The sequence below is a fragment of the Phacochoerus africanus genome, chromosome 1 (assembly GCF_016906955.1).
Source record: "Phacochoerus africanus isolate WHEZ1 chromosome 1, ROS_Pafr_v1, whole genome shotgun sequence".
In the NCBI taxonomy this organism is placed as follows: domain Eukaryota; kingdom Metazoa; phylum Chordata; class Mammalia; order Artiodactyla; family Suidae; genus Phacochoerus; species Phacochoerus africanus.
In genome coordinates, this window is record NC_062544.1 from 181537549 (window position 1) to 181548438 (window position 10890).

Consider the following 10890-nt stretch of genomic DNA (forward strand, 5'->3'; position numbering starts at 1 on the left):
CATGTTTGCTATTTAGCAAGATAATTTAAATGATGGAGAACAATATCTTAGTACATGTAACAGTAGGAAAACAACCAGAAAGGAGAATTGAAGTAAAATTTTCCTTAAAATAAATACTTTAAATAAAATACTATGTTGTGATTCGAGTTACATTTACATATAGAATACATTAAAGAGTTATTTAATATTGTGCATAGTGTTCATTCTTATGGTTCATGTATGTGTATATGCTTCTCTCATATAAGTATATATCTATATCACTTAGTCTTTCTGTTTGGTTCTCCTGTAATATGTGTATATATTCCTATTATACCTTTCTTCTAGCCTCAAATATGTGGATGTTTTCTTGGTTTTGTGCCATTTTAATTATTTTGGCTATTGCTGGTATGGATGCAATAGCAAAGACCACACCTTTTACCAAATTCACGAAGAAATCTGAGAGAAAAGAGATGCTGAAGGGTCCAAAGCCATCTAGTGGCCTACCTCCAGAAGAAGACAAAAGCCCTGTCACAGAAGTGGCCAAAATGGCAAAACCAACCCCTAGTCCTTCAGCCCTCGGTTCTGCCTTTGGTGATGCCACCCTCTTTCCCTTTGAAAACTTCACTCTGGACACGGCTGATTTCCTCTTGAACTGCTGTGATTGTTGTTCATCTGGACCAGGGCAAAAAGGAGAACCCGGACAGACTGGAAAGCCAGGTATTTAAAAATACACAAAGTCCTCTATTTCTCACTTGTGCCTCTTTAGAGTGAGAGGTGGTGGATTGGTGGTGGAATCGCTTCAAGGTTTCTACACTGCCATGTGAATGGGACAAGCCTAGGTGTAATGCGGTGATCATTACAAATGGGTTCTCTTGCCCAATGTGGTAGCCAAAGCCACATGTGTGGCTAGTAATATGAAAATTAAATGAGATGAGACATTCAGTCCCTCAATCACACTGGCCCCATTTCAAGAGCTCAGTAGCCACTCGTGACCAATGGCTACCATACTGGGCAACACAGATACAGAGCATTTCCATCACTGCAGAAAGTCCTACTGGATGGTGCTGGTTAGAGCAGAGACTGCACCTACGAGCCCAGCCCTGGTGTGGAGTCTTTCCAGTTATATAGTCTTTTCATTAATGGCTGATATAAAAAGGGTAAATGAACATTCTGTGTGGTCTGGTAAGAATGTGTACTGATGGATTTTTGGAGTGCTATTTGTAGTGAGGATTAGAAATGGAATGCCTGTGAGATGGAGAATAAAGGCAGGATTCAGTTTGCTTCTCATTGAAATTCTGAGGCAACACTGTACCCTTGCCCAGCAATTTTCTCTATTGAATATCTTGGTTAAATATTTCAAAATTTCAGATTGCTTTAATGTATTATAGTATGAATATACTCTTACTTTTATTGTAATACATTTCAGCTTTTACATGTCCTACAGCAGAGAATTCAAGGTAAAAGTGAGATCAGACTGTTGATTGCAAATCTACTATTCCCTGAAAAAATTACATGTAAATATTTGTCTTGCGTGAAGAATTTAAAGTTATAAAGTCAGGAATTCTCCATCCTCATGAAGCTTTTCATTCGTTTCATCCCATTGCAGGAAATTTTGGGGGAATGTGATTGGTGTTTATGTGGATGTGGAATTGAAGGGTAAAGGAGGTGGGCAGGGATCTGGGGCACCAAGATTTCAGAGTTGCTAAAACATGACTGGAAATGTAATGAGACTGAGAAAAAATCGTATTTACTAGCATTTTTCTTAGTGTCATGCCTGGCTGGCAAGCTGCTTGGGGAGAGGAGGAAGGGGTCAAGTAAACACAGCTTTGGGTAAACTGTCTTCTAGGGTCATGGGCCTATAGGATAAGAGCTTTTGTTTTATCAAGTGGTGGGTTTAGCTGGGCTGTTCTCAGAGCTCAGTCTCTCCCCTAAATACACGGATGTTTTGAAGGCGTGCCAAGTTATTAGCCTGCCTGGCATGCTCATATATCTTTGTCTGACTGAGTCTGCCACAGAGCAGAGTGTTTGAGAGTTCAGAATGTCAAGTCTATCATGGTCTGACCTTGGGGAAGCTCCATTACCTCTCCAAGTCTCAGTTTCTAAAATAATCATATGGCATAAGAAATAATACCAGCTTCATGGAACCGTCAAGAGAACTGAATGAGATCATACATATAAGGTCTCAGTGGATGCCTGGAGTAGAATAAATGCTCAATAAAGTGTGTATATTTTTCCAGTTAGCTGGAGCAGGAGTCTTTCCCTATCTCTTCTGAAATACTCCTATTTTTACTATTCAAAGATACTTGCTCTAGCTTTACCAGTGTTTCAACAACATTGTTTTATTTCGTCTTTTATTTATGTATTAATTTTTAAATTGATGTATACTTGATTTACAACATTATGTTAATTTCTTGTGTACAGCAATCTGAATCAGATATACATACACACACATATATTTTTAATATTCTTTTTCCATTATGGTTTATGAGATATTGCATATAGTTCCTAGTACTATACAGTAGGACTTTTTTGTTTATCTGTTTTATATAGTTTATTTGCTTATCTCCAGCTCCTAATTCATCCCTCTCCTATCCCCTTTTCCCTTTGGTAACCACAAGTTTATGAAAAATATTATTTTAAGTTAGAAGTCTACTATAAGGGCAACATTGAACAAATTTTAAAACAAAAATAAATCTGCTCAAAGCCAACGCTTTAAATTTTTCTTCGTTTTCTCTTGGTTCTTGGCCACATGAACAACACACACATTGCATACATCACATTTGTATTATCTACTTAATGTAAATAATATAGACTTTAAAAATCATAAGCCTAATTTTATGGAGTTTCTGAATGAAAGCGTTTTAGAGCATATAGCTATATCTAATAGCTCGCAAGGGTAAAATTCCATTTGAAATTTTATTTCCAGATTCTCTGATTAGTTCAGTTATAATAATAGCCACTTACTATGTGCCAAAAACTGTTAAGCACTTGATGTTGTTTCTAATCTTTGTAGAAAATGTTTAAAATATTATTAAATTTCAGTGGATGATTTAATCATATTTCAAAGAGTTTTAGGTAACTCTAGAGGCTGTACCACTGGAGTGTAGGATCTGGAGTCAAACTTGGTTTGTATACTTTTAAGACCCTCCTAGTCTATGATGCCCAGATTTCCGGTATTTATGGTAAACTCACCAAGATGTAGGCCTCACCTGGACGGAAGGGGCAGCCTTACCGGCAGTGACTATGTGCCCCCTGTGCTAACCTGGCCTTTGGGGGTCAAGAGGAAGGGGAGACATCACAGTGAATTATAATTTACCATAGCTCTTGCTTTGGTTTCCTCTGCCTGTTTCTGCTCCATTCCTTTCCTCTCTGCTCTTCTTTCTTTCCTAGACATAGGAGCTTCACCACCACCTTTGGCTACTTAAGCTTACCTTCAGCCTTAATCTCCATTGCAAGCAATTTATTAAAGTTTTTCATCCAAACAAATACGGTGTTCTTTCAAAGAGGAAATTTAACAGATTAAATATAATTTTCTCCTTAATTATAATAACTTCTATGAAATATTAGTTTAATTGAGTGCATGTATCTATATGGTTAACTTTCAAAGAACTGGCTATAAATTATTCCAATCAGGAGTTGTAAAGCAATTCCTATGCTTGAAAATGGCTGGGGTTGCATGAAGTGTTATTCTTCCTAGGCTTGGGTCTCTGGGTGGCCCAGGTAAGTGAACAGGACCTGGACTTCTGGGATGGGTGAGGACACCCACTGAGGTCTGAGCACTGCACCATCTGACCCTCTCCTCTCCCTCAGCCTTCTTTATCCTAATGGCTAGCTCTGCCCACATTGCTCTTTTATCAGTTTCTTAAAAAATGCCATGGTCTTTTCTACTCTTGTTTTTCCCTGAAATCCTCACCTATGGTTTTTGTTTGTTTGTTTTAGTCTCAGAAAATTCTAATTTGTTCATTGGGTCTTAGCTTAATTCCATTCCCTCCCCACCCCACCCTGCCATGGGTCTCCTCTGATCCCATAAATTAGTTTTTTTTTTTTTTTTAATCACAATCTAGAATAGGAACTTCCTCTTTTCCTTTACGTCACTAACGACAGTGTGGACATTTCTATTTATTTGTGTGGTTATTTGTTTCGTGTTTCTCTTTCATGGACTCTCAGCTCCATTAGGGGAGGGACTGCCAGAATGTTGGTGGCTGATTCCTGACACCTGGCAGAATGCTTGGTGTGTCAGAGGCCTCAGCAGCAGTTCCTAAATTAACACCTTAAGTGAAGGAACGGGAAAACCCAAAGTGCTAGGTATCATGGTTTTACTTCCAATTTGAAAGTGTGGTTCATCTGAGGTGAAGAGTCAAATAATCATTTTATTCTTGTTGTTTAATATAGCAATGCTTCTCCGAATCCTTTGATCACTTCCATGAATTCAGTGACAAGTACTAATGGGCTCAATTTATCTATTCAGGTAGTACAAAATTGCAAATAAGACAAAAATATTGTCCTTAGAACTTTGTAATAGTTTATTTTCACCCAGATTTTATCATTAGGACACTGGCAGTCACTGGTCTCAATAAAATGACTGCTTTTTTTTTTGAACTAATGAATTTCAAAAGATAATTTTTCTACCCTGATGGTTTTTAAATCTCATTTCCAGGTTTTAAGGGAGAGGCTGGTGTTATAGGGATCCCAGGGCCACCAGGAGTTGTTGGACCCCAAGGTCCAAAAGGCCAGAAAGGAGAGAAGGGTAGGTAATTATGTTCATTTCATGTCAAAACTCAAAGAGATTTCTGCATCATTTTTAAGAAGAGCAGCTTGCTAAGTAAATACCAGATTCTGATAGGTGAATCAATTTTTTAAAATGTAAAAACTTGGTAAACTACATTGTGGGTGAAATTTGATATAAAAATGTTAAGTTGGGAGTGGGGGATGGGCTGGGGGTTTGGGGATGGAAATGCTATAAAATTGAGTTGTGGTGATCATTGTACAACTATAAATGTAATAAAATTCATTGAGTAATTAGAAAAAAGTTAACTTTATAAATAGCTAATTGAGAAATTTTTAAACTTGCCTTTAAACTTGCCTGGTAACCTCTCTCTTTCTCTCTCTCTCTCTCTCTCTCTCTCTCTCTCTCACACACACACACACACACACACACACACACACACACACACACCCCATACACCAGCTGACCTGGTGACTGGGAGCCTCAGGGCATAGACTCTGGGGAAGTCCTTTCCTATATACTCCAGTTTGAATTCTTCCTTATGATGCAGATTATTTGCATGCTAATAACACTAACCAGAGCAGCCATTCCTCTGAGAGCCTACTTGCTAAGGAAAATATGATATATCCTTTGGCTTACTCTCAAATCAGGGGCAGCGTCCATGGTGGGAAGAGAGCTGAGTTAAAATGAAAGAAATCAAGCTTATTCCAGTGAACTGGGCCATTCACTTGACCTCATGTGGAAAATGAGGGAAATGGACTATTTAGACTATAGTCTAGTTATATTTGTTTGAAGAAGATTTGCAGTTATGTGTACTTTCATAGATCTTTTCCAGCTCAGAAATTCTCTAATTCCGTAAGCATATGAGCAAAGAGGGTGTTCTGCTCTGGGAAATCCCTGATTCTGATAAGTGCTTCAAGGTATTTGGGGAAGGTTATAGATTCACTGGGATATTTAGAAATTCCTCAGTGAATACCACCAGCCTGTAGAAATACCATCTATCCATCAAGTTAAATGTTGTAGCCTCAGTGTCACATGTCAAAAGACCTAATATCATCTATACATCACCCTCCACATAGCTCAGGAACTGCCTAACTCATTTCTAGTAGAACATTCAGTGAAGTAATTACTCAAAAAAAGATGCTAAGGTAAGAGAGAGCTACTTCACACTTGTCAGTTATGCGATTTTCATTCTCGGAAACATTTAATCCTTTTGTGGCTGAATTATGTTAGCAGAAAGGCCTGTGAAATAAAGATGAGTGATGAACCTCCCCAGTGACTCATACATTTTGGAAGGTAGACTTCTGGAAGTAGAAGAAAAAAACAGGGAAGTATTATAAAATGAGATTCTTAAGAATATGCTTTGATGAAGGATCAAAAGTAGAAATCCATTTAGACAGTCTCTGTAAAGTGGCAAGTGTACTTTCCTTTTCCTTCTTCTTAGCTTAGACTCTTGGCTAAGTTTGGAAGTTAAAAAAAATGAGTCAAATGACTGCATTCTGGATCATCATTAAGTTAATTGTAAGCAGTTAAATTCTTTAAAGGAACTTAGTTGGAATCACTGTGCAGTGAAGGTCAGTATATGAATACTGACAAAGACTAGGAATAGAATTGATCCTTCAGTTCCATTTGCAGTTGTGTTCTCGTCAAAGGCCTACAGACGTTTTCCTGATGGCCTATAGGTTAACTTCCAAATTTTAAATTTTATTTGGAATGATAATGGAGGGGCTGGCTACTTAGACAATGCTGCTGAGCTGCTGGTGGTAGGATTTCTCTAGCTGGTCATATGAAATCTGGCTGAGTCTCTTATGACTTTGAATTTGATTTAGGGTTTCTTTTTCCCTGGCAAAAGTAAAAAAAAAAAAATGTTTGCTATAAGTCAAAAGATTGCAAATTAATGCCAACCAATATTATATGAATTCCTGTTTGTACAACTTTCTAAACTTTTTCTTTTTGGTCTTTTTTTAGGGCCGTAACTGTGGCATATGGAAGTTCCCAGGCTAGGGGTCGAATTGGAGCTACAGCTGCTGGCCTATGCCACAGTCACAGCAACTCAGGATCCAAGCCATGGTCTGCAACCTATATCACAGCTCATAGTAACGCAGGATCCTTAACCCACTGAGCAAGGACCGGGATTGAACCCATGTCCTTATGGATACTAGTCGGGTTTGTTACTGCTGAGCTATAATGGGAACTCCTCTAAACATTTTCATACCTCAGCTACTTCTGAGATAAAGTGGTGACAAAAATATCTACTCTACCTTTCTTGATGGGAGATACTACAAACTTTTGTAAATGAAAAATGTTATAATCAATGAAATGTGCTCTGTTATGTGGGCCTCCCTGTTATGGTAGAGGCTGCTTTAATATCAAATACAAATTAATATTAAATAACAATATTGATTAAATTAAAAATTCATGTTAAGAGCTTGGAACATTAGCTAGTGCAAAGTAAATGCTCAAAAAGAATGAGCTATTATCATTATTGTTATTTTTGCTATTATTACTTACAATTAAAATAAATCTAGAGTGGTTGCACTGTATAAAAATCCCAATATAAAAATCCGTTTTCTGGTAATATGGCAAATATCTAAAAGCCCAGATATTTTTTTATTTTTTTCAAACATGAATTTTCAGTTTTACTTGTCCAAAGATAAACAAAAATTCCAAATGAAATGAAAATTAGCTTTTCTTTGATGCTATGTGTATGTCAAGGACAATATATTTTTTTCCTGGGTAGGTTTTTATTATGAATGGTTTCAGCTAACTGTGGTGTTGTACTCTGTTTCAACTTATGTGGTGATGGCACTATTTCTCAGGCATTGTGGGGAATGTGAAAAAGAGGACTTTTAACTATCATTCAAAATTCATAATAGAAAAGGCACAGACACATATGAGGCAGAATGTCATGAGTTTTGTGAGAGATTTGAAGAGCTACAGGAATGCTGAGGGAAAAGCTGAATTCTGCTTGAAGAGATTGACTCTTCCCCCAAATATCCTTTAAATGGTTTACTATCAGTTGGAATAAAATATTCCTAATGATGTTCAATAAATCCTTTTTCCAGATTGTTTTATCTTTATGCATTTTAGTAAAGGAAGTATTGAAATATGACACAGTTGTGAAATGGGTGTTGGTTATATCATAGCTCATATAGTTGGAAAAAAGTTAATTTTGATATCATTTTAGGACTTAAGGGAGAACGTGGGGACCAAGGAACAAATGGAGTTCCAGGGTACCCAGGAAAACCTGGAGAACCAGGTAGAGTATGACATATATCTATTGTGTATAGTCACATGTGCAGTATAGCCTTAATTTTCTTTCTGTTTGTGTTTAAAGTTATCAGGAGTGTACAATGGAAATATAAATGTATTTAACATTATCCGGGATGTAAGATGGAAATATAAATTGCTATTAATCTTTTAATAATTCAGTGTTCTGATTGAATGGAGTGTCACGAACACTAGTCTAGGAGTCTGGAGGTGGTAAAATATCTGAGCTATGCTCCTCTCTAGCTGTCCTTGGGGAAAAAAATCCCTAAATCTTTCTGGACTGCAGTTTCTTTGCCTGTAAGATTTAGATTTGGATGGGCAACATATAGATTTAGGAGAATATCTAAGTTGGGTCAAAATGCAAAGACTAATGGAATACAATGGGCAACGATAGTTCTAATACTTTTTAATCATCTTAAAAGTGAAACCAACCAACACACTGGCTATATGAGATATAAGCTATTTTGGGTAGCGTTCTCTCTTCCCCTTATGACCCACTAGCTTTGTACGAGTGGCTCAATTAAGAGTCTCCTAGGCACAGCAATTTTTGAGGCAAGAATCAGGCTTCCAGCACCAGTTAGGAGGTTTTTATTTGCTTTTACGAGCTCTCTGATAATAGCCCACTGGTCCTGCCCTATGCAAGCCTTAAGTGTTATTTTAATTTTTCTTTTCAGGTGGACTTGGTCCTAAGGGGGATAGAGGCAACATCGGACTGGCAGGAGTGAAAGGACAGAAAGGCTCAAAGGGGGACACATGTGCCAACGGTACCAAAGGAGATAAAGGAGATCGAGGGGCTATGGGTGCACCAGGCTTGAACGGAGAGCCTGGGGCCAAGGGAGAGAAGGGTGAGGTGGGAGATAAGGGCTACTGTGGAGATTCTGGGGAGAGGGGGGGGAAAGGAGAAAAAGGTGAAGTGGGCATGAAAGGAGAAAAAGGTAGTAAAGGAGATACTGGAACAGAAGGCAAAAGAGGCCCAGAGGGCCCACCTGGGGCCAAAGGTGATCTAGGAATTAAGGGAGAAAAGGGAGAGTTGGGTCCTCCTGGCCTTGTGGGACCTGCAGGGCCGAAGGGTGAGCTCGGGAGCAAAGGTGTCCGCGGGTCTATTGGGAAGAAGGGCTCCCGGGGGCTCAAGGGCTCCAAGGGGGAGGTGGCCAGAGTTCCCCGGTCGGCTTTCAGTGCCACTTTATCCAAGCCTTTCCCTCCCCCCAACACCCCTATCAAATTTGACAAGGTTCTCTATAATGACCAAGGGAATTACAGCCCTGTTACTGGGAAATTTAACTGTAGTGTTCCTGGGGCATATGTTTTTTCCTACCATGTCACTGTGAGGGGCCGACCCGCTCAGATCAGCCTAGTGGCTTGGAATAGGAAGCAGTTCAAGTCTAGAGAAACGCTCTATGGTCATGAGATAGACCAGACCTCTCTCCTTATCATCCTGAAATTAAGAGCAGGGGACCAAGTCTGGCTGGAAGTTTCAAAAGATTGGAATGGGGTGTATGTCAGTGCTGAGGATGACAGCATTTTTACTGGGTTCCTTTTGTACCCAGAGGAAAATCCTGGAATTTCACCATAAACTTGTATCTTCAACACTGTAGTGAGGGTTCAGTGGAATGAGTCAGGTAACACTGGGTAGTGCTACTTAAAAACAAAAAAACTTCATTTTTTTCATGATTATAAAACTAATACAGAAAAATAAAAAATTATATCACCTAGAATCAAAAATTCCTGTTTTAATCACCTTTAAAAATATTAATATGTATTTGAGGGCACATGCCTATTAATTTTGCAGTCAGCTTTTTTTCATTTAGCATTATGATGGCATTTCTCATGCCCTTTAAATAATATTTGTATACAAAATATGAATGAGATTTGTAATAAATATATTCTTACTAAAGATTTCCTGTGTGCCGTAAAAATGTGTGCAAATCTTTTCCATGTGAATGTGAGGCTAACAGCTGATATGATTGGCAAGTGTTTTTCAAATGTTTCTAATTCTGTTGGAGGTTTGTTTCCCAACAAAATGGAACTATTCCCATGTTTGTTTAATTCAGGGAGAATACAGAGAAAGAATAGTAAAGACTAGCTAAAATAGCTTTAAAAATTAATCATTTTGTAAGTGTTTGCTCATTAAAAAACCTGTATTATATGGACTTGTGTGTTGAATAAAAGGTGGAGAGTTGATAGATACTGCTTCATCATAGCAAAGATCCATCCATTCATCTAATTATTGTGCTTAGACAAACTGAATGTCCCCCAAAGATTCAAGAGTAAAATTAAAGCATTTTTGATCTAAAGTTTTAGCCCTTTCTCAATGGATAAACATTTAATTTGGATAAATTCTTTGGCTTCATTATCATCATTTCTAAAATAATTAATTCTAGTTATTCAGTGATAACACTGCTGGGACAGGTGGGTATTTGGGAATTCACTTGCAATGTGAATATTTAAAACTGTGAATATAGAATAACTAAGCAGCCTTATTTTTTAAGAAGTGAATTTATTGACTCTAAATTGAATTTAGTTTAATGAAGGCATATAAACTAAAATTGCAAATCTTGTTGAGTCAAATCAGAGAGTGGATGATGGGGAAATGGTCTTGCTCTGCCAGATAAACTCTGAAAAACATAACTCATTTTTGATCTCCATCTATATTAAAATAGTGTTTCTCAAACTATGTTCAGAGGAAAACCATTACTGGAAGTTGTTAATATGAGTTACTACAAAGAGTGGGTTTTGTGTCTCCCTCTTAAAGATGTATAAAGCATGTTAGTGCAGTCCTTGACATTCCCACAGATAATACATTTTCTTAATTTTGTTTTATCCAATGATCCTATATTTATTTTAAGTATAGAACTCATCAAGCAACATCCCTTGGAACAGCTTTCGGTAAGATGCCAGTTTTGGAAATGCTGTAT

At 37.7% G+C, this 10890-nt stretch overlaps 1 protein-coding gene across 1 annotated transcript; it reads left to right on the forward strand.

Moving 5' to 3' along the window:
* Positions 1-329: 329 nt before the first annotated feature.
* Positions 330-9650, forward strand: OTOL1 (otolin 1). The gene is made up of 4 exons (XM_047755097.1): positions 330-696; positions 4637-4726; positions 7893-7964; positions 8650-9650. The coding sequence occupies exons 1-4, from the start codon at positions 333-335 to the stop codon at positions 9546-9548; spliced, it is 1425 nt and encodes a 474-aa protein (XP_047611053.1). The 5' UTR covers positions 330-332; the 3' UTR covers positions 9549-9650.
* Positions 9651-10890: the final 1240 nt, after the last annotated feature.